Here is a 23,456-nt window from a genome sequence, read left to right on the forward strand (position 1 = left end):
TTACACCAAAATTGATTTGCGGTCTGGGTACTGGCAAGTCTGAATAGCCCCAGGAAATGAGGAAAAGACGACGGTAGTGACGTGGTATAATTCCTTTGAATTTCTCGTTATGCCATTCAGTTTGACGAATGCACCTGCTACCTTTTTGTGGACTAATGAATGATGTCTTGTACGATTTTCTTGATAAGTTTGTCGTAGTGTACTTAGATGATATTATTGTGTATTTGAAATCCTTGAAGGACCATATAGATCAGAGGGTAATATTCTGCAAGTTGAGGGAATACGAACTCTATGTAAAGTAAGAAAAGTGTGAGTTTTACAGGGAGCAAATCACTTTTCTTGGCCATGTATTGAACAATGGTCGGATCCAGATGGATCGCAGGAAGGTTGAGGCGATTCTTGACTGGCTTGCACCCCAGAAAGTCACAGAACTAAAGTCATTCGTTGGTTTGGCCAACTACTACAGGCACTTCATCCAGGGATACTCAAAGATGACCTACTAAAGAAGGATAGACCGTGGCTGTGAGATTATGAGTGCGAAGATGCATTCAGAATGCTGAAAATAGCGGTTGCTTCTGTGCCAGTGTTGCAACTTTCGAAAGCTTTTGAAGTGCATACTGATGCTTCAGATCGTGCGATTGGAGGCGTACTTATGCAGGAGAAGCACCGGATTGCATTTGAAAGTAAAAAGCTAAAAGAATGCGAGCAAAGATATAGTACGCATGAGAAAGAAATGACAGTTGTTGTACATTGTCTCAAGATATGGAAGCACTATCTATTAGAAACCAAGTTTGTGGTGGTGACTAATAACATGGACAATACTTACTTCAAGACACAGAGAGAGTTGACCCCGAAGCAAGCTCGTTGACAAGAGTTTCTGGCTGAATTTGACTTTGACTGGATTCATAAGTTAGGAAGGGAGAATGCAGTGGTCGACATACTTAGTAGAAAGTATGTCGAAGAATACATTGTTGTGCTTAGCACTGTTGAGACGGACTTCAGGGACAAGATCAAGTGGGAGTCCCCGAGTGACCCAGTTTATCAAAACTTGGTGTTCGTGAAGTCAAAGTTCGTCGTTATTGGCTGGAGGATGACTTACTATTTTGCCAATAGTGGTCAAGCATATGTTCCAGCAGGAGGGGGACTTAGGCGACAGTTACTACGAGAAACTCACAATGCTTCTTGGATTGGTCATTCTGAAGTTGAACGAATGCGGGCATTATTGCCGCGTAGCTTCTATTGGCCAAAGATGGAAGAGGATATTGAAGCATACGTGAAAACTTATCTTGTTTGTCAACATGACAAGATGAGAGGAAGAAGGAGCCAGGCTTGTTGCAGCCTTTGCCGATCTCTGATCGACCATGGCAATCAGTTTCTATGGACTTCATTTCGAGATTCTCTAAGGTCGATGGTATGGCTTTTGTCTTTGTAATTATTGACAGATTTTCTAAGTATGCTGTGTTTGTTGGTGCACCAAAGGAGTGCTCGGTTGATGTTGTCGTTGAGTTATTTTTCAGACATGTTATGATGTATTTCAGATTACCCAAAGATATCATAAGTGACAGGGACATGAGATTCATAGGTAGATTTTGAACCGTGATGTTCGGGTTGCTAGGTTTCGAACTGAAGTTCTCAACTGTCGCATACTCTTAGACCGATGGACAAACGGAGAGGATCAATATCTTGCTAGAAGAATACTTAAGGCATTACGTGACGACAAGTTAGAAAAATTGGCTGGAGTTGCTGGATACTGCATAGTTTTACTACAACCTGCACAAGTTATTCGTAACTAAGTTGAGTCCATTTGAGTTAATGAACAGGCAACAACCTCTGACTTCACCTGAAGTTGCTCTTCAAGAGTTAGTTTGTTGATGACACAACAACGCATGAAGAAGTACGCAGACCAACATAGATCGGACTTAGAGTTCCAACTGACTCCCTAGATTTGAAAAAAAGTAAATAACAAGACAGTCCATCGTGGGATCATCCATGAGTACAATAGACCATTTGAGGTAATCAAGAAGGTGGGTCATATAGCTTATCGTTTGAAACCACTTGACAAACTCAAGATCCACCTGACCTTCCATGTGAGTTTTCTGAAACCCTTTTACCAAGACGAGATGGATGGAGGACGGAGGGAAGCAAAGTGTGCCTCGCCAGTGATCCACAAGCAATTCCAGAATGATGTGAAGGCTTTGCTGGATTACAGAATGATGGGACAAAGAAAAAAGAATAGATGGACAAACTATCTGATCCATTGGAACGGTGAAACAAAATTAGATGCTACTTGGGAACGAGATGTTACCTAGTGACAGTTTCAAGATAAGATTGCTGAGTACTTGAAGAACGTGCGAAAGCAAACCAAGTTGACGAGGGCGTCAACCTCTTCAGGTGGGGTGGTTTATCAGCCCCTTAGGGTGCGGTCCAAACGAAAAGTGCACGACCGTGGCAGATTTCGGCCGATCATGGTCAAGTTGGAAGGCCGAAGATAAACGGGTCGAGAAAAGTTTGGACACATGTTTGATGATGTTTTTCATGCCTATGTATGGGTTTGGGAAAGTTTCAGGGATAGGAGATGTCTCTAAGTTAGTGGGGGAATGAGGGGTGTCTCTACTAACGGTCCGAAGTTTTTAGCCAGGAATACTATGTAGAGGAATAACTGTGACTAAACCAAGTCAAGACCAAGGGCCGGGGGCCGGGGGCCAAGGGTGTGGTACGACTAGACTTTGTGGGTTATTTCAGATGGTTCCAAGCATTTGGAACCGTGGTGTCTAAGTTGCTAGGTGTTGGAGCAAGTTGGGCACGAAACGTAGCAAATGGTGGGAAGTTGGGCGCGCAAAATCGTGCGACCGTTGCCTGTGCTTGCAAAGACGAACGTTGGGACTGTCTGACAGCTGCTAGCCGTTGTTGGAGTTGCGGAAGGTTACCAGCCAACTCAGACACGTTCTTATCGATTTCCTAACTCATGTGCATTTGGGTTGGACCAATGGTTGGGTCTTGTCAACCGTAACAATGCCTATAAGTAAATGGCTAGGCAGAGACTAAGGGCAGATACTAAGAAACATCCTTAGATGTTCTGCACGCCAAGTGTTTGTAGAATTGTCCTTGTAATCTCTATTGTGAAATACAAGGTTGGCCGCTTGGCTTTAACTTGTGCGTGCTGTTCCTTTGTTTTGTCTGAGTGTTCTACGTTGAATACTTGTGCACAAGTGTGAGTGTGAGGGCTGACTGGTAGTGCGACTTACCAGTGCCATTACGTGCATGTTTGGCTAGCAAGAGTAAACACCTCGTAACACGAACACTGGTCGCCCATCTTCAACCACCATCTAACACTTCTTTTCAAGATCAATTCTTGCCTAACACTCATTTTATTCGCTTGAGTCATGATTATGGCATCACTTTTCTTCAGTTTAAACCCTTTGACGATACAAAAATAAGGTCACAATTGAAATTCTGATTCGAAAATTTGAAACTTTCGGGATTGCCTCCTGCTATGGGCTTTTCTCAAACTCGATCATATGCCCGAACAAATTCATCAACCAACACTCACTCTGCCCTTGGGGCACCCAATTAACCCCTTTAAAATAATTTTGAAGACACCCGAAACTAGGGTTGGGCAAAAATACTTGTTAATCCAAAAATCTGACATATCCGATTCGATTCGATTCAACAAATAGGGTTCCGGTGTGTATTATTTGATCGGGTCAAAAGAAAGTTGGATAATTACTTGTATGCGGCGTTAGGTGGAGTCACCTGATTAAGAATCCGTGGGAACCCGACCCTTCCCACATATATATTTTTTATTTTTACACACATATTACAAAATAATACTTTTGGAGCTAAATAAGTAATTTCATTAAACAAAATACATTATAAATATGAAAAATAAAGTTTATTTATAAGATTCATTTATAGATGTCATGATTTCTTTTTTTTAAGGAAACAGTTTAATTAATATAGAACATATATTTGTAAAAAGGTACTATTTATTTGAATTTTCATTGATTTTGAATTCTTTTAATTTTCTTTTCTCGTATTCTCTTTGCATGTTCATTTTTTATTGAGAAAAAATCTTTATTAAGTTTTAGATGAATATTCAAAATACAAAATTAAATTACTATAAATTATTTTTTAAAACAATTAAATGATAACCAGCGTGATGCAAATATCTGTTAACTCAACCCTACTTTAATGGAAACCCACTCATATACGGGATGGTTAAAGGTCAAAAGATAGCTGTCTTGCAAGGTACGGGTCTAGTCAGCCAAATGAAGCATAGAACGAGTACTACTTGACTTGTACCTACCCCTACCCAAAACAAATCTTAATAATCATAAAATAGCAACCTGCACTTGCAAAATCCAATTTTCAATTTTCTCCTCAGAATTTAGCATCAAATTTTACAAAAATTACACAAAAACAATCCAATCAACAAATAAATACTCAAGCATTGAATTGACATTATACTGTATTTGTGCAGCACCGAATTGACATTATCTGACTTGTATGTATGGCAAAATAAAGGAACTATGAAGAGGATGGGAAGGAGGGAGAAGGATGCTCAGAGTAAGGGAGGAGATGAATCGGAAAATTTAGATATTTTTTCTTTTTATTTTCTATATTTTCTATTAACCGGATTTATAGGTAACTAGAGCTGTTAATCGAACCGAATAACTCGCGAGCCGAGCTCGACCCGGCTCGACAAGGGCTCGGCGCGGCTCGTTTACAGAGAGAAACAATCCGAGCTCGAGCTCTACTCAGTATTCGTTTAATATATGCTCGGCTCGTTTAAGCTCAGTAGGCTCGAAGAGTAGGGGCATTAACATCATTTTATTGTGTATGTGGTACTCTAACCTAAGTCATTCTCCCGTTTGTAACCATAATTTTTCTTTCCTCTTTTGGTCTTACCTTCTCCCGTTCCACAGCCGTAGCCACAGTCGCACGCCCGCACCCTTCATTTTTACCACCGTCACCGAGTCACCATTCACCAATTCATCCATCATCTCACCTCCATCAGGACCATCACCTATCCGTCCACTATCTCACCGCCAGGCGCTATCCCTAATTTTTTCTTTCCTCTTTCGATCTTTCCTTTTCCCGTTCCACAGCCGCAGCCGCACCCTTCATTCTTACCACCGTCACTGACTCACCAATCCATTCATCTCACCTCCATCACCAATCCGTCCACCATCTCACTGCCATCATTCAATCCACTTCTCGTGAATCCGTGAGCAGCGCCATACGGAGCCACCTCGATAAAGCCAGGGGCCTCTACCATATCCCGATTCCTTGCATAATCTGGTAACCATTTCTTCTCAATTTTTGCAATTTATTTTGGTTTTAAGAGGTTGTGTGGGTTTTGGTTAATGGTGGATAGCCCCGTATCCCATATGGCTTCCCCGTATCTCGTTGGCTTCCTGTGTTTTATCCCGAATTTCACCTGCACGGATTGCTTATGCATCGCTTAGTCGATTTTTGGTTTCAAATAGCATGTCTTTTACCCGTTAAATAGCCTTTTTTTTTACCCATTGTTCTGGATTGTTGCATAAGTGTCAAATTTCGCCTGAAATGCTCACATATTCTTCGATGAGATTACGTGTATCACTACTGCGTTACCTTCCTTCGACACCTGAAGCTGGAGTTTGGCGTTTCATTTCGTTCAGACCATGGAATAGTTGCTGCGATTAAACTTATGTCTCTAAGAAAATAAAGAAGGAAACATCACTTTTTGTCTCTGTGCTCTTTGATTTCTGCATTTTCTAATCCATGTTATAGAACTGACTGTTGATGATACCAAACATTTTGTTAAAAGAAAGCCAAAGTATTCAATTCCCATACATTTAACTCTTCCTGGTTAAAATGTAACTTCCTCTATTGGTGTCCATAAATTTCCTCGAAAAAGCTTGCGAATTGCAAAAGTTTCCACCAGTCGTCTTAAAATGGCACTCTAAACCGTCTGCTATGATACTTCTGATAAGCACAGTTATACTGCCAGGAAGGGCAAGTAGGTATGCATCATGGACCATGAAAATGCCAATTTCCAGAAATCAATTACAGCTTTGACGAGTTGCAAACTTCTTGGACTATGAAAATGCCAGTTTCTAGCAATGAAATGATAGCTTTCACGATCTGCAACTTCTTATTGATTAATGAATACTGAAAAGTACGTATCAGCCCAATCTTGCCTCTCTTCGTAGTACCTGGAAAAGATTTAACAGTCAACCATAAGTGACAGAACTTTAACAGAGCTAGCCATATAACAAACAGTGGACAAAACTTTAACAAAGCTAGTCATTTTCTTTTCTTTAGAATGTGATATTTCTTCATGTTTTGCACTTTTGTTTAAGCTTGACAGTGAAAACATTTTTCAACCTAGAAAATTCTGCAAGGCAAAACTTTCTTCATTTTAGTTTCTTCATTTCAGCAAAATTAACTTTTTGTTTGGACTTCCATTTTAAGAGTTTTTCACTGTTATTTCATTAATCTGAATGTAAGCTTGAGAATTGAGATAGGAACAAGTTAAAGAAATGTTAAAACTGGCTTGAAGTGGGCATTATTTCTTGGAATCTGTTTTATTACTTTTGTACCTTATTTCTTAGAAATGTCATTCTAAATATCTATTTTGGCTAATCAGAATCTGTATTGGTTATTAAATGTGTTTTGATTAAGGAATGTACAGCTCTCCATTCAACTCATTTCAAGGTTCATCATCAAGTCCTGTGATGGAGCAAAATAATGAAGACGTGAACAATTGAACTACAACGAAAAAAGAGCTGATGAGATGAGTGAAAAAGAGATAGAAATGATAAAAAATGAGGGCAATGAAGAACGACAGCAAGAGATGGAGATGAAGGAGCTGGTCCTTTTGAGAAAAAACATAGGAAGAAGAAATCTAGCATATGGGATGAAATGACAACAATAGTGCTAGATAATGGGATGGTCAAAGTGAAATGCAACAATTGCAAGGAACTTTTTGTCAAGAGTGCAACCGAAGCCATATCTCAGCACAAGAGACACTTGAATTCTTGCCTACAAAGAAAGATAGCCATTGGAAAGCAAAGCAAACAAAAGCAACAAGTGTTGTCATTCATCGAAGGCCAAAGTAATGGTATCACTTCCATCACAAATTTCTTGTATGATCATGCCAAGGTAAGAGAGCTTGCATCACACATGAGTACCCCTTTTCTATGATAGATCATGTAGTTTTCAACAAATTCATGAAAGCGGCTTCTCCATTTTATAATTGTTAAGAAAGATTGCATTAGTACTTATACAATTGAAAAAAGGAACCTGAAATCATTGTTGAAAGGTGCTGGTAGGATTAGTATTACCACAGATTTGTGGACATCTGGTCAAAAAAATTCAATATATGGTTGTGACTAATCATTTTGTTGATTTTGATTGGGTGCTACAAAAACGTGTGTTGAATTTTTGCAATGCTCCTCCTCCTCATACTGGAGTTATTATAGCTGATACTCTAAGTAAGTGCTTTATTGATTGGGGGATTGAGAATAAGGTTTCTAACATAACTGTTGATAATGCTTCATACAATGATGTGTGCATTAGGAGACTTAGAGAGGATTTTTCTCCAAAAAAGAGATTAAGTATTGGAGGAAAAATTTTCATGTTAGATGTTGTGCACATATACTTAATCTCTTAGTGCAAGATGGTCTTGGTCAACTTGGTGGTGTGATTGATGTTGTTAGAGAATGGATAAAGTACTTGAACAATTCTGAATCTAGGCTTCTTGAATTTGCCAAAATTAAAAAACAGCTTCAATTGCCCTCTAGAAAGCTAATTTTGGACTGTCCAACAAGATGGAATAGCACCTATTTGATGTTAGCTTCAGGTTTAGAGTTCAAGGATGTTTTTTCAAGATATGCAGACATTGACCCCGGATTTCACTATGTTTTTACTGATTTTGAGTGGATGAAAGTGAAAGAAGTGTGCAAATTTCTAGGAATATTTTATGAAATCACTGATATGATTTCCGGGTCCGAGTATCCAACGGCTAACATTTTCTTGTGGAGCTCTATAGGATTAAAGAGCTTTTAAATGATAAAGCTCTTGACCCTTTTTAGCATCTTCGGGTTATGGCTGGAACTAAATTTGATAAGTATTGGGGGGAAAGTAATGTACTGCTATCTTTGGGTGCAATTTTGGATCCGAGATACAAAATATTTCTTATTAATCATACTTTTCCGGTGATTTATGGTGAGGATGCAGCTCCTAGATTCGTGGCTGAAATTAGAGACACTCTTTATGAGCTTTACAATGAATATGTTGATTGTCACATAGTTTCCCATTCTGAACAATAACAGAGGCAGGTTGTAAAAGGGAGACAAAATGAAGGTTCTAGTTCTTCTAGTAAGAAACAGAAAATGACTGGACCTGCCGTTTTAACTAGTAAAGAAAAGTTGCACATGCATGTGAGTGAAATTAACAGGGCTCCACCACAAAAATCAGATTTAGATGTTTATTTAGAGGAAAGTAGGTATTGTGACGCCCCCACTTCTCCTTAAGGTGAACCAAAGAGTATCCACGGGACGCCTGCCCAACTCTTACCAGGACTCGGTACAATTTCCGTTCAAACTTATTACAATACTAGCTATCACGACAAGATGAAGTAAAAAAGATAAAGTCGCTTCTATAAATAATATTCAAACTTACACCACGAGTTCCAAAATACATCAAATTTCCAAAATATACAACTGCCAAAAGTCTAGTCGATTACATTTGGAACCCTAATACAAAAGTACAACAAAAGGATTTCTCCGAGTTTCACTCCATATCTATGCCTGTTAAGGAAAACAAATCTACGGGGTGATCAATTGCTCGTGAGGCCAAAAAACACACATACAAGCACGTTGTCCAATTAACAAGAAAACGATAATATTCGAGTAATTAACAATTCAAGCGGAATGTAAACAGAAACAATTCAAGGATATGGGAGCTCTCAGGAGCTATTGTCCACTGGCACGATCAAGAACCTCCACGAGTTGACACTCCGTCAATCGGGTAGGTCATAGTCCGTAGAAGCTTCACTTACGCGTTCCCCGTCCACCATACATACCGCACCGGGCCCGAACATCATTTACAAGGTGATACTCCACGAGTATGTCAAGCGAGATCTTTCAAATAGATCAAACTTATCATGTTATTCTCATGACTCATCGAGATTCCCGACCAAACCCATGCCGGCTCGAGTTCCAAGGTCGACCTATGAGTTTGGACCCCCATGTAACATTTGTGAGTGGAAGAGATTCACTCCAACGATGTATGCAGTCATAGCATACTATTTCATGTCATTCAAGCATTCGATACATTCAATCATTCATTTCATCCCATTCAAGCCATTCATGATCCATTCATTTCATTTCAATTAATTCAATCATGAGTCATTCATTTCAAATGAGAACGGGTGCGGTAAAATACACACTCGACTCCATTTTCAAAATCTCCAATCATTAATAACAGTTAAGCATGTATCAAGTTCCCATACACTTGACACTCACCAAGTAATTCAAGAAGTAAAGCACAAGCGGTTGTTTAGGCGTCTCCTGTGAGATCCTCTTGAAGGTCCTCTTGAGTGCCTGAGTAATAATAATGAACTATTACACACTATCATTTAAAACCCCTACTTATCGAGAAAGATTGCACTCGTGTACAATTTAAGAAGATATTATGAGGATGAGCCTTAATTACTCGTAAATCGAGGCTCAAAAGTGGGGTTTTAATAATACAAGGAAATTCGATTTTCATCTTTGAAATCAAATGTAAAACGATCAAGCAATATCGAGGGAAAATGGTGAGTTCTAAAAACTCAATTTTCTTTAAGTTCGGAAATTTCAGATTTGATAAGCAATTTTTGAAAAATCGTATCTCATTCTCTATAGGTCCAAAATTGGAAAACTTGGTACCGTTGGAAACTACTTCCAAAGTACTAAAAGTTCTTAGAAGACATTTTTCCATGATTCCAAATGGATGACATTCAAAATTCGGTTCAAAGTTGCTGTTTTGGGCTACCAAGACAATTTCGGCAAAATTCGGCAAAATGTGAACTAGCCTCTGCAATTTGGAATTCAATTATAGTTACAAACAAAGTTTGAAACGCAAGAAACAGAACAAGAATCGGAGTTTTGAGTGCCAAGATATAGCAGCTCAAATTTGCTGAAATTTTCTCACTAAATAAGGATTTTCCAGATTTGAAACATGAAATTTGGGATTTCAGTTGAGTATCGAAATGGACTTTGAATGGCACCAAATTTGGTAGTATTACCCTACCATAGAAGGGCTATTCCTCTGTCAAATTTCATACAAAAATTCTTATGGAAGGTCAGTTAACAAAGCCGCTAAAGTTCCAAGAATTTCCAAGGCAAATCTGCCTTGTACTTCCGTTTTACTTTTTCAAGCATTTGGCCAATGAAATCTTCTCAAACATGGTTCATTTATGAAGACAAGATCTAAGAAACATCCAAAATGTGTTTGGTAGGTGATTAATACCAAGAGTTCCAAAATAATGACTCCCAATTCGAGTTAAGGCATTCAACTAGCCAAGATTAGGGTTTCCTTTCACTGACACAGGTCTGGAATTTGGCCACAACTCACTCAATTCAACTTGGAATTAGACATGATCAGTGGCGTTGGAAACTAAATTCATAGGGCTATAATTTCTCAGAAAAAATCATTTTGAAATTCTGTCCATAACTAGTTCATATTCTAGCAACAAGTTGCAGCACACAACAGGTTTTCTAACACAGACGAGAAACAGGGCAGGTGACTTTGAAAGGCTGGTACGGTTCACTCAAGTGGAATCAGGGGATGCATTTTATACTGTTAGAAAACTGGAAGTATCTAGTTTCTAATTCCGCAAATGGAACTCGATTTTGATGTCGGAGAAAGAGTTATTGTCGTTTGAAATTCGCTGCCAGAGCAACTCTGGACATGTTTTCCAACCATGAAGAAATTTCGAAATCCAAACATTTACCCAACCAAATCAAGTGATTTTTGGTGGAAACTTTTCACACAACCTATAAAACATATATACACCGAAATCAAGTCAATTAGATCACAAAAAATTGCACCAAGAGGCGCGGCAATGACAGGGCAGATCTGGCCCTTCTTCCATTTCAACTTCCTTTGAGTTTCTTTCCACTCTTTCAACTTAAATCCACTAGATTAACACTTAATCAACATAAATAACACTCAAAATCATCAAATCAGATGATCAAGTCCATTGTGGGATTTCATAGAGCCTACTCACATGATTTTCAACAATCCAAAGCTACCCACATGAAGCTACAAGCTTCTAAGTGAAATCTAACTTACAAAAGCTAAGATTTAAAGGGTGGATGATCATTACCTCTTAGATGTTGCTAGAGCAGAAATTTCGGTCCTTAGAGCTCCAAGAAAACCGTGAGAATGAAGCTCTTCTCCTAGCTGAAGATGATCTCCAAGTTATTTGCAAGGTGTGGTATGAATTTGAGAGGATTTGGTGCAAGATTGAGAGACGAAATGGTGAAAAAACTTGGTCTTCTTCTCCTTGGTGTTGCACGGCTGCTTGAGGGAGAGAAAGAGAGAGTTGTGGCTGATGGAAAGCTTCTCTTGGAAGCTTAAGAGTTTGTGGCCAAAATTACTCCAAAAGTCAACTAAGAATAGTGCATGTACGCGCGCGTTTCGTGCTCGTTTCCTCTTGGATTTGTTTCACTTGTGCACTAAACCTCTAATGCACTTCCATTCATACTATTATTATTCACTTTTAATAGTCTAAAAATAAAGGTCTAAAGTCCCTCAATTAATCGCGCGCGCGAAAACACGTACTTCCGTTTTGTGCGCGATAGAGTAAAATTTCTAAGAAATTCTTACAATGATATTATAACTGACTAGTACTTGAGTACTTAAACATAAAAATACCTATTTTGAAACTAATGTATGAGTCTTCAATCTCCAAACTCACTGTACCCTCAAATCGATTATTGTCTCCAAACGCACATTCACTATTCTCACTAAACGAGTTTCTAAAAATTAAATTTTTGCAACAAGTCATTTTAAATATATATATAAGTCATAATTCCATGTAATTGAGTCTAAAAAGGTTGGAATAAAATATTCGGAGCAAACAGACAATTAAATATTTAAATAAGCTAGTAATAGAAATTTAAAATAAGTAAATTTGCGGGTCCTTACAGGTATGCTTGTGATGCAAATGCAAATTTGGATGTTTTGGGTTGGTAGAAATAGGAAAGATTGAGATTTCCTATCTTGTCGAGGATGGCTGCCGATATACTCTCCGTTCCTGTTACAACTGTGGCTTCAGAATCTACCTTCAGCGCCGGAGGTAGAGTAATTGATGATCGACGAGCTTCTATGTCAATTGAGACGGTGCAAATATTGCTTTGCGGCAACGATTGGATCCGCAGTCTTCATGGCCTAAAGAATAAGTCTCGCGTTAAGTAATTGATTAGATGTTTTTGTTGTTGTTACAGTTTCTTTATATCTGATTTTAAAGAATTTTATAACTTTCATACTTTTGTTTTGTAGGAATCACTTGATGCGACCGAATCAATCACATTTGAGGAAGTTAAACTTCCCGAATCATTCACAACCTGATTTGGTGGCTGTTGATGTTGCTTGGTGCAAACTGATTCATTCACATGTTGATTTCGTTGAAGACCTAAAGAATAAGTCTCGCGTTAAGTAATTGATTAGATGTTTTTGTTGTTGTTACAGTTTCTTTATATCTGATTTTAAAGAATTTTATAACTTTCATACTTTTGTTTTGTAGGAATCACTTGATGCGACCGAATCAATCACATTTGAGGAAGTTAAACTTTCCGAATCATTCACAACCTGATTTGGTGGCTGTTGATGTTGCTTGGTGCAAACTGATTCATTCACATGTTGATTTCGTTCAAAAGCTGCATCGTTCACAAGTAGTTTTCACCCAAGAAAGTTATTTTTAACTCTTGGTCTAGAGTGTGGACATTTTAGAAACTGCTTAAAACGTATTGATGGCTGATCTTTAATTGTTTGGACTCTTTTATGTAATTTTTCATTTTGTAATCTGATCTGGTCTGCTGCCGAGTTTGGACATTTTATTCCTCCATTTGATAGTTTGAGCTGCAATTTTAACTTCTTTTTTGCTACTCGTGCTTATGATGCTTCTGTTTTGCGTTGTCGAATTGAGTGGATGATATATTAGGGAATGTGTTGTTCTCTTTTTGTCAAACTAAATATGAGTGTAGAAGAAGCTGATATGCTATCTTACGTAAACGACTTATGAAGCTCGAATTACTAATCGAGCGAGCTCGAACTAGCTCGATTAGATGTTCGAGTCGAGCTCGATTGTCGTGTGCTCGAGCTCGACTCGGCTAGTTTAACAGCTAAGGTAACATGCATCAAAGCAGGCTTATTCTCTTAGTACTTTTTTTTTTTTTCTTTTTATAAAACACAGGTGCATTAACGCACGACAGAAGCACCCTATCAATCTAAGATCCCAGCTTGCTTGTAGCTTTCGATAGAGTCAACAAGAGTTTCTTCCACTGGCCTATACCTCCAGCCCAGCCTCTCCAATTTTTCTGAGCTAATATTCCATCGGCTTTGATCCTTCACCTCTATAAGTCTGCGAAGAAATGAGTTATATCAAAAAAATATGCAGACAACATAAATGGTTCTTGTAGAGACTCGTAGATGCCACACTTTTGGAAATGGAAATCATGACGGACATGAACAAACAAGAAAATCAGGACAAACGGGGTGTCTGAAAAATGAGACAATTAATTTCAAAGATGGTAATCCACCTCTTAGGGTACTTGTAGTTGGCATAGTTTTTCCTCAGAGTTTCCACCATATCTTTTGTCGTGGTGACGTGAGGTGAACATATGTACCGGCCTTCAGCTTCAGGTCTCCCGTAAACCAAAAGCAGTGCCTCGGCCACATCACGCACATCTACTGTGTTGTAGAATTTGTTTTCTGTTCTTCACATCCGTCTGTGCAGCCAAGGAGTGAAACAAAAGAGCAGTTTAATCTCAAAAAAGGAGATGTTATCTGTGCTAATCTCTGAGTTCTTTACTGCATATATGAAACCTACAATCCCTTTGACAAATAGTACAGCAATAAATTCATGGGACTTTTGAATTGCAAAGGACCTACAGGTCACAATGTTAACCTTTTATATCTTCAACAATGCTCCAAAGCAAATCAAGCAAACAGTTGAAAGATGCAACCTCTTCAGATGTTATGCCTATTGTCTGTCTCATCTTCCATTAGGTCAAACTCACACAATTTTCACATCAATAAAATTTGAATCGCTTGTGCATGTGTCTGGAAAGATTACATTAGCACAATTTAGTATTTTTGGCAGCACTGCTCGTTTAAATTTCCCTGCCATCAAGCAGAAAATTTAATTCCATTCCAACAGTAAAAGCCAAACACCACAATCTTAGTTTTTTTTAGATAACTTTGCAAGTTTTTAGAGCATTGCCAAAATCATAAAACTATCAGAATGGCAGATAGCTTACAGGTTTAGAATCTGAAAACCTCAGCTGGCTTGAAGATTAAATAAAAATGCCAAAAGACGGCAAAGCAGTTATCTCCATGAATGTAGTTTCATTCCTAGAAGGTCAACCGCAACCAGATAGACGGATTTTGTGAAATTTTATTGGCATCAATTCATTGTGTATCATGTAAATAACACTGGAAGCCAGAAGCATAAAAATGATGGGTTACTTGGAAAATTAGCTGATCAACCACATGAAGAAATTCAATTGTTTGACCTTTCAAGTACAAAAAAAGGAAAAAATTGCTAAGCTTTAGAGGTCATCTGAGTTCTAGAGTGACATCCATGCTCACTTAGGCACAAACCAATATCAAGGAGAAAACTGTATCATTTACGACCACTTCCATGCAGAAGGTGAAAGAAAGAAAAATAAAATATAACATAACGGAATAAGTTCTCCAATTGACTACAAAGCACTAATAAATCACCTTTCAACAGCTTTATAAGAGCCAGACTGCTAGCATTCACATCATGCTGAAGCATGGGGCCGAGAACAAAGGATGGGCATACAGTTAAAACATCAAGGCCAGTTTCTTTTGCATATTGTAATGCCTCACTTTCAGCAACCGTCTTGGAGTAACAATACCAGTTCTGGAGCAATATTAGTACTAGATGGTCAGCCAGAAACAGATAGTAGTTGCAAAAATCTGATTTCTCAGCAATCTTAGAAACAGTATGAATAAGACAGTGAATTTTCTGCACAATTACAACACCAAGGTGCAACTGCAAAAAGTCAAATTATGTTGATGCATACATTTGTTGCCTTGCAGTATTCGCCGTCTGACCAACACTTCTCATCTATGATTTCACCTTCAGGCAGATTAGGACTCATTACAACAGCTGCAGTAGAGGAAACAACTACAACGCGCTTGACATTTGCTTCAGAACAAGCCTTCAGTACATTAAGGGTACCCTTTACAGCTGGCTCAACAAGTTCAACCTGCAACAAATCATCATGTTGGCAGAGGTACTAGCACTCAACTCTGCATGCTAAACTGCTTGTTTTTGCGTAAAATATATCCAGATAGACAGCTAAGTAGTGTCAGTTAACCTGACATCTTTAGAGTGAATGAGTACATAGTTAAAAGACTCATGACTGCTTATGCCTGTGATTTAACTTGGTTACCAGCATAGGTTATTATTATATGCATTTATTCACTCATTTCAACATTTGAAAAATCCTTCCACGAAATGATAGAAAGACAAAGAGCCCCAGTGACTTCATAAGTTTGTACAAACGCTTTAACAAGGTTCTATTTTAAACGATACCCAACTTTAGCTCATGTTTGGCAAAACGCAATAAAATATTATCTGTTATGACAAAAGCTGTCTCATAAACAAAAGATATGTTAAAAATGTTATTCTGGGGAAACCAAAAGGAAGAAATATCATAGCAATTGAAACGATTGAAAATGGTCTTGCCTCAGGATTGGGAACAGAGCCTGAAGGAACAGGACTAGCTACATGAAATACGCCATCACAACCCCTGATGGCTGCAGAAATGGAGTTGTAATCCAGCAAATCAGCCTTAAAGAGTTTCAAATTCTCAGCTGCTTTGTCAAGTTTCTTCAGATGAACATATTTCTCATCGTCTACAAAACATACACAGCAATGCCCACATCATCAAGTAACGAAGCACACAATTCACAGCAGGTGCTTTTATATATTTCTTCAATTAAACATATTTCTCACCCTTCACAAAACATTTACAGCAATTCCCACTACATCAAATAGGAAACAGCCAATTGACAGCAGGCAAAAAATCAATTGCGGTATTAAAGGGAATGAAACAATCATACAATACCCAAAACAAAAACAAAAAAAAAATGAGTAGTAAATCAGGAAGGAAGGGTTATGAGGATGAAATACGTACTGGGATTTCTGAGGGTGGCATGAACAGTATAATGGCGGGAAAGGAGTAGCTTGACTACCCAAGATGCCAGGTATCCCCCTGCTCCTGTAACACACACTGTCCTGTCCTTCTTAGCCTCCCACGCTGCCATGTCTGATTGCTTACCAGTAGCAGTAGCGGGATTAGTATTTTAGCACCAAATTCACTATAGACTGATCAAGAAGGTGGGTGAAGTTCTATTCTTTTCTTTTTTATGAATATTAATTCTTTTTTGGTTGGACAAGGCAGAGATTTCGTCGATTCTTAAAGAGGAGGACTGAAGAAGAGGGCGGTTGGAAGAGGAGGAGGAGGCGGAGGTGGTGGTGTTGGAATTTTGAATAGACGAGTCCTGTATGTATGAGCTAGCTGATTCCAGCAGCCTCTGTCAATACTAGGAGTAATCAGCAGCTGGCAGGCTTGGGGGCTTATATATAGCAGCAGACCAATGGTCCTGTTGCGATTTGCACGGCTCATGGAAGACGTATGGTTTCAACGCAGGGTTGGGCTGGGTTGGGTGGGGAAACGGTACTAATGATAAATGTATGTATAATGAAATTTGAGATATTTCTAGCAATCTGTTAGTAAAATTTATTTTTATAAAAAAAAAGGAGTAAAGGAGCATAATATTATTAAGTTATAGTAAAACTTGATGCACATATCAATAAAACAAGATATTCTGTGCATTTGAATACAATAGTATAATATGATTTTACCATTGTCGGATGTTTAACAAATTTATTTATTAATGGATATTAAAGTGTTACATTTTATCTCATATTTTCCCAATTTATGACTCAGATTTTAAATTGATTAACTCATTAGAGAATAAAAAACTCATCCCGTTGCTAAATTGGACAAGTGACAAAAACTCATGTCCATAATGGGATTTTACTTCTGACTCAAATCCTATAATGCGAACCAAACCCCAAATCACTCCATTATAACGGAAACACAAACTAAACTATTTAATATTCAAATCAAGTTCCGCTCAATAACAGTTTGTTCGAATTTGATTCGCAAACTAATCTAATCAAGTTAGAATAACATTTTATGTTTGAAAAAATTTTTAACTGCAGCTCAAGCTTAGCTCAATAATCATAAAATTGGATTTTATAGATAAAAATTACTCGAACTCGACTCAATAAAAATTCTTTTGAACGTGACTTAGTAAATAAAAAAGCCAATCTTGAATACTATTTCAAAATTCTTTAAAATAAATAACAAGATACTTGGTTTGATTAGACACATTCACACCCCTGTTTTTCATATGCTCGATAACATATATTTTTGCCATTGAATTTTGGGACATGTTTATCATTTTTTAAAATCTTTGTTTTTTATTTCTGGCTTTTATAGGAAAAAAAAAACTAAAGGATGTGTTCGGATAGGAGACCGATAAACTTTTCTCTCCCCCTCGCGCCTAATTGCAGGTTAAAAGCAGTGTTTTGAAAACCGGACCGGACGGCCGGTTCGACCGGTTGGACCGCCAACCGGCCATGATTCCGGTCCGATTCTATGCTATAGTTGACCAGGTTAGAAAACCGGTTAAACCATGAAAACCGCCGGACCGGATTGAACCGGCGGTTCTCGGTTTTCGAGATTTCCCTTTTTTTTCTTTTTTTTTCTTTTTTTTACGTTTTGCAAAATACAGCTATCAAGATTCGAACTCAAGACTTTTGTAATAGAAGACCAATGTAGTAACCATAGTAACCATTGCACCATCACATCTTATTAGTTTTTTTTGATAACTTGTTTATATAAAACAAAAACTCATATTTCTTTTTGTCATTTTTTTTACAAAATCTAATCCTCTCATAGCTCTTTCTTTTTAATCTTCAACACACACACACACACTCTCTCTCTCTCTCACTCTCTCCTCTTTTTTTTGTCACTCTCTTTTTAATCAAACCACTTTATTTTTAATTTATTGATGTTTTCTTCCATCTTTTAATTTTATTTTTGTCCATTAAATTGAAAAAGGTTAAAAAAGAATTATTTTTCTTTAACCCAAATTATTTAATGCCACAACCACTCACTTTTATCTCATTTTTTATTTCTTATCAAGTTTGCATTTCTATTTTCGATTCTCTTGACTTCTTTCGAACTCCAAAATTCCTTTTTTAAATTGCAATTTCTAAATCCCAAAACGTAAATTAAAATTTAAGTTCACAAAATCTAAATTCTCATAGACATGAATTTTGTATAATTTTAAAATATTATGATATTTTTGGGTTAGATCTAAGATTTTTTTGGTAGATATAATTGAAATTGAAATGAAATTTATTTGTTTTAACTTATAATTTAAAATTTTTATTTTTAAAAAATCAAGTTATTCAAAAATAGTAAACTTTTCATCATATAATGTATTAAATTAGTCCATTACATGTCTTATTTTGTGCATAAATATTTACATAAATTATTTTTTAAAAAATTCATTGAACCGAGGTTGAACCGGTCCGACCGGTTAAATCTCGACCCTTTCACGTCACCGGTTCAATTAACGGTCCGGTTTTTAAAACATTGGTTAAAAGGAATATCCAGTTCTTAGATAACTTTTCTAGGCACAACTCTAGTTGTCAGAAAACTGGTCTACTTTGACTGTGGGTTTTCCTTTAGTCAGGCCATTTTGTCATTAGTGATGATTGCTTCTTCTAAACCTTGGCTAACTGCACACGCCATGCGCATGAAACTTCTTCTAAACCTTAGCTAACTGCACACGCCATGCGCATGAAAATCCAAACTTCAAATAAAATAATTTGAACTCGTCAACTTGCAAAATAAGATAATTTGGGTTTCGTCTGATATGAGTAGTAAGGGAAAATTTAATTACTATATTTATGATTCTTGACTAATGTGATTGCTCATCTATCACCACGCATCAGTTTAATACCTTATCTTCATTTAAATGTGACGATTGTAGAATTGATGGCTGAAACTGAAAGGAAACTGAAAAAGAAATGTCATGTGAGTGCATATGCATGGTTAAAACAATACTCCCACAAATTATAACCAATTCGATCCCTTGTTTTTAAGGTTTTGATCGTTTTGGTTCCTTGGTATCATGACAAGCCAATTTTGCCTCTTAAATTTAAAAATATGGTTAAGGAGATCCTTTTGATGGAAATTTGAGTTGCTAATGAAGTGAAGAGACCATTTAGTGCCTTTCGTGTCACATCCGTCTCAACACTATATTAAAGTTTCAAAAAATCTCAAATAAGTCATAAAACTCATAAAACAAACCCCAAAACTCTTTATCGTGAAGAAAATAAATTTTTATAACTTTAAAATAAATCAAACACAATACCTTAAACATAATTATGGAATTTGTGCCATTTTCGAGTTGAAATATCATGAAAAGGAGTACCAAAAGGTGAAAGAAAAATGCATAAACTTATGTTTGACATAGTATTAAAAACTTTTATTTCATTATATTGAAGAGTTTTGGGTGAGTTTAGGCTTTTAGGATTTTATTTGAATGCTTGGTGTTTTCTGCGAGATGGCACGAAGTACCCTCTAAGGTCTCTTAACTCCATTAACAACTCTAAATTAGCCTTGACCAAATTCTTCAAATTTAAGAAAAATTGGTTCGCCATAATACAAAGGGACTATTTTGTTAATACATTGGAGATAAGAAACCAGATTAATTAATTTTTGTTGTTTGCGTAACTCAAGGGATTTCTCCGTTAGCTTCCCACAATTTTGCTACATTAGTCTCTTTTGATGGAGATAGAGCACCAACTCACAGTTGTATTAGAACTTCACTTACGCTATAATCGTTAGGATTTTCTTATATTCATCCGACTACTCAATAAGTATCCTATTTTATAATAACTATCCTACACCTCTTCAAAGCCTGATAAGATGAAGAAAATCTCTTTACTAGCATCTTAATGCCTTATATCCAGTATTGAGGGAAAAAATTTAATCACATTACAGTCTGAGAATTTGAATCCAGCAATTTCACGGTCTGATGTAGTCACCCCAAGTAGGTTCTCCAGTAAAACAGGGTAGTGAGGCAAAATGTACATCAAATAGGTCAATTGTCGAGCCCCTCGGGGTTCGGTTCCGTGGTTGTAGCCCCAGTTGGGGGAGAGCCACGTCCAGGGATCGAGTCCCCGTTCTACCGTGGCTGGTGATGCTTGAGGCGGGCCGCTCCCAGCCCGCAGTGGGATTAGTTGGGCCGTACGGTAACCAGTCCATGGGTCCAGATACCCACTGTGATGAAAAAAAAAAATAATAGGCCAATTGTCGATCTTTGATTATGTCTACACTTTCAAAAGATAGGCTTAATCATATTAGTGGAAATAACTCATAGTTCATCATATATTAATTTGCTATTCAATTTAGTTTGAATACATGATCAATGTTATTGTATGCCAAAAAAGATTGAGGATACTTTTGACCTAGTTCTTTGCACTAACTTGAAATCTTCCAATTGTTCTTTCTTTGATGCACTTGCAAAATCTCCTGCAAAAGTAAAATAACTCAGTTGGTGAATTTTGGCTAACTGAGAGGCCCCATCTTCTTTTTACTTCTTTAGCACAAGCGAAGAATGAATTTATGCATAATAACCGTGTGATTCTAATGAGATATGATTTTTTTGGTTTTGCATGCTGGTTAAACAATTGTTCAAGCTCTTATCTTGGTTTTTGATACTTCACCGGTATGTGGATGTTACTGCTAAAGAAATTTACATTTGTCATTAGAAGAATTTTCTATTTTATGACTGGCAAGTGATTTGGTATCTTAGCAGTTCATCGATTTTGGTGCTTTGTTTACAATTTAATTGGCTTCAATGGTCCATACATATAGGAACTTGGAATTTACCCTTTTATTTCCTTTTGCATGAGCAAAGATTAGTAATTTTTAATCATAATTTTCGATTCCTCTATTCTGGCCATAGTGAAGAAATCTACCTTTTTGTACTTGTGTATATGCACACCAAACATCATTGGGCTGTCTACTTTTGACATTATTCTTGAATTACTCAGTTTAGAATGTGTATTAGCTGCTGGAAGCAAATGCATCATCGTTGGCAATTACCAAACAGAAAATATGCATGCCATTACTATTTTCACTGAAATTAGCATCTAACTTATAATGATCTAATTAAAGGTTAACCACATTGGTTTTGACTAGAACTAAGAGATCACTAGCCCTCTTATTTTTGGATTTGCATTAATCCAGTATCATCAAACTTCTTCAAATGGGCTCTTTAGCTACTAACCCCTTCAAAAATAATTTAGGCTTACGGTTCTGTTGATGTCGCAATTGCAGGAGGTTCAGAAGATAACGAAAGGCTCATCTAAGATTTCTTAAGGTGTTTGGCTTATATTGCTAGATTTACTTAATCTATTTTCATTCTTCTCCGATGTCATTATTGTTAAAGTTCAATTCATAAGTTGGTTGTGTTAGAAAATTGGCTTAATTTCTTTTTAGATAGGTTTTTGTTTTGTGCAAAAGTAACTAGTTTCCTAATTGGTTTTAGTTACTCGGAATAGTAGCCAAGAAATTTCTTATTTTGTTTAGAATTAGAAGTTATTTCTTATTTTCTACAAGTCTAGGAATTAGAATTAATTTCCTGTTGTTATTTGGATTTTTTGACCAAATAATATTTTTATAAATAGGTGGGTTGGCATACTATAAAAGAGACACATAAGGGCACACAAGGACGACATGTAACCTTATACATGGGTGGTGAGAGAGAGTTCTTAGGAGATGAGAAATGGTATACAAAGGTTGGACTTGAGTTCGAGTTGTATTCCTGTATAAGGTTTTTCTCTCATAATAAATAACAAGTTTCTCTCCGTGGACGTAGGTTCAATGGAGTCAAACTACGTTAAATATTGTGTGTTGTTTATTTTTTATACTTGTGGCTTGTTTCTCATTAAATTATTGTGTACTTGATATCTTAATAGTTATTTATTCTGCATTTAGTTCCTAACAAATGGTATCAGAACTTGATTGCGAGATTGGGCTGCTCACAAGCACTTGGATCCCAACAAACTGAATAGTTGGATCAAGAGTTTGGTTGTTCAAGGATGGATCCTAGTTAGCTATTGAGATCAAGTAGGTTGGTGACTGTTACCAATTGAACAATTTAATGGGCGGTATCCTTATTTCAAGAGTTTGGCAAAAAAGCATTGACGGTGAATGATGAAAAGTCGAAAAGCATGGAGATACTTGACGGTGAATCTAGGCAGATGATTCAAGAGTCAAGGAAAATGTGGAATCCAATATCGATTTTGGACGTGAATCGGTGGAGACTTTCTTACAACTTCAACGGTTGATACTTCATCTCGGTGATTTTTAGATTTCGCTTATGTTTTTTGAGTGGTACGGCACGTGTCCCAAAAAAATAAAGAGATTTAATTTCTATGCGCTAGAAGACTCTGACAGTTACGAGTCTTTTGTTTCAGGTGAATTTTTGGAAACCACACGTGGCGAGATAGTCTTGAGGAAGGGAAGAAGTATGATGATTTTATCACTTGGTTGCCTCAATGATTAAGGTTAGAGCTCATACAAGGAGATTTTGGGTTGCAAGTGGTGGTGAGAAGAAATCCTGTAAAGAAAAATGGTGAATTGAGGCATCTTCTCACGAATCAACTGGAGGTTGTACTAGGTGTAAATACACATATTCATTTGGCAATTAAATCAATTTGGTATCAGAACTGTATTGATTCGGGTGTGTAGTTCGGTACCATATTATTTGGTAGTTGAAAGTAAATAATTGTTAAAAGAAATTTTCGCCAAGATAGAGATTTGTTAGGAAATTGATTTAATTTCTTTTCAGACAGGTTTTTGTTTTGTGTAGAAGTAACTAGTTTCCTAATTGGTTTTAGTTACTTGAAATAGTAGCCAAGGAATTTCCTATTTTGTTTAGGATTAAAAATTATTTCCTATTCTATACAAGTCTAGAAATTAGAATTGGTTTCCTATTATTATTTAATTTTTTGGCCAAATAATATTCTTTATAAATAGGTGGGTTGGCATACTACAAAGAGACAC

The 23,456-nt window shown here is 37.0% G+C and overlaps 1 protein-coding gene and 1 pseudogene across 1 annotated transcript; one reads left to right on the plus strand and one right to left on the minus strand.

The window, feature by feature from the left end:
* The first annotated feature begins 7,369 nt into the window (after nucleotides 1–7,369).
* LOC140036202 (zinc finger BED domain-containing protein RICESLEEPER 2-like) lies at nucleotides 7,370–8,318 on the plus strand. The gene is made up of 3 exons (XM_072077511.1): nucleotides 7,370–7,604; nucleotides 7,661–7,944; nucleotides 8,082–8,318. The coding sequence occupies exons 1-3, from the start codon at nucleotides 7,370–7,372 to the stop codon at nucleotides 8,316–8,318; spliced, it is 756 nt and encodes a 251-aa protein (XP_071933612.1).
* Nucleotides 8,319–13,263: 4,945 nt separating this feature from the next.
* Nucleotides 13,264–16,922, minus strand: LOC113732307 (cinnamoyl-CoA reductase 1-like; annotated as a pseudogene).
* Between the last annotated feature and the right edge of the window lie 6,534 nt (nucleotides 16,923–23,456).

This window comes from Coffea arabica, chromosome 2e (assembly GCF_036785885.1).
Source record: "Coffea arabica cultivar ET-39 chromosome 2e, Coffea Arabica ET-39 HiFi, whole genome shotgun sequence".
Taxonomy (NCBI): Eukaryota; Viridiplantae; Streptophyta; class Magnoliopsida; order Gentianales; family Rubiaceae; genus Coffea; species Coffea arabica.

Bases quoted from the DNA above. Each gene is read 5' to 3' on its own strand.
- LOC140036202 (XM_072077511.1), top strand. From the start codon at position 7,370: ATGGTTGTGACTAATCATTTTGTTGATTTTGATTGGGTGCTACAAAAA. The intron at 7,605-7,660 runs GTATTGGAGGAA...TTAATCTCTTAG, and splicing joins TTCTCCAAAAAAGAGATTAA to TGCAAGATGGTCTTGGTCAA. The intron at 7,945-8,081 runs GTGTGCAAATTT...GACCCTTTTTAG, and splicing joins AGTGGATGAAAGTGAAAGAA to CATCTTCGGGTTATGGCTGG.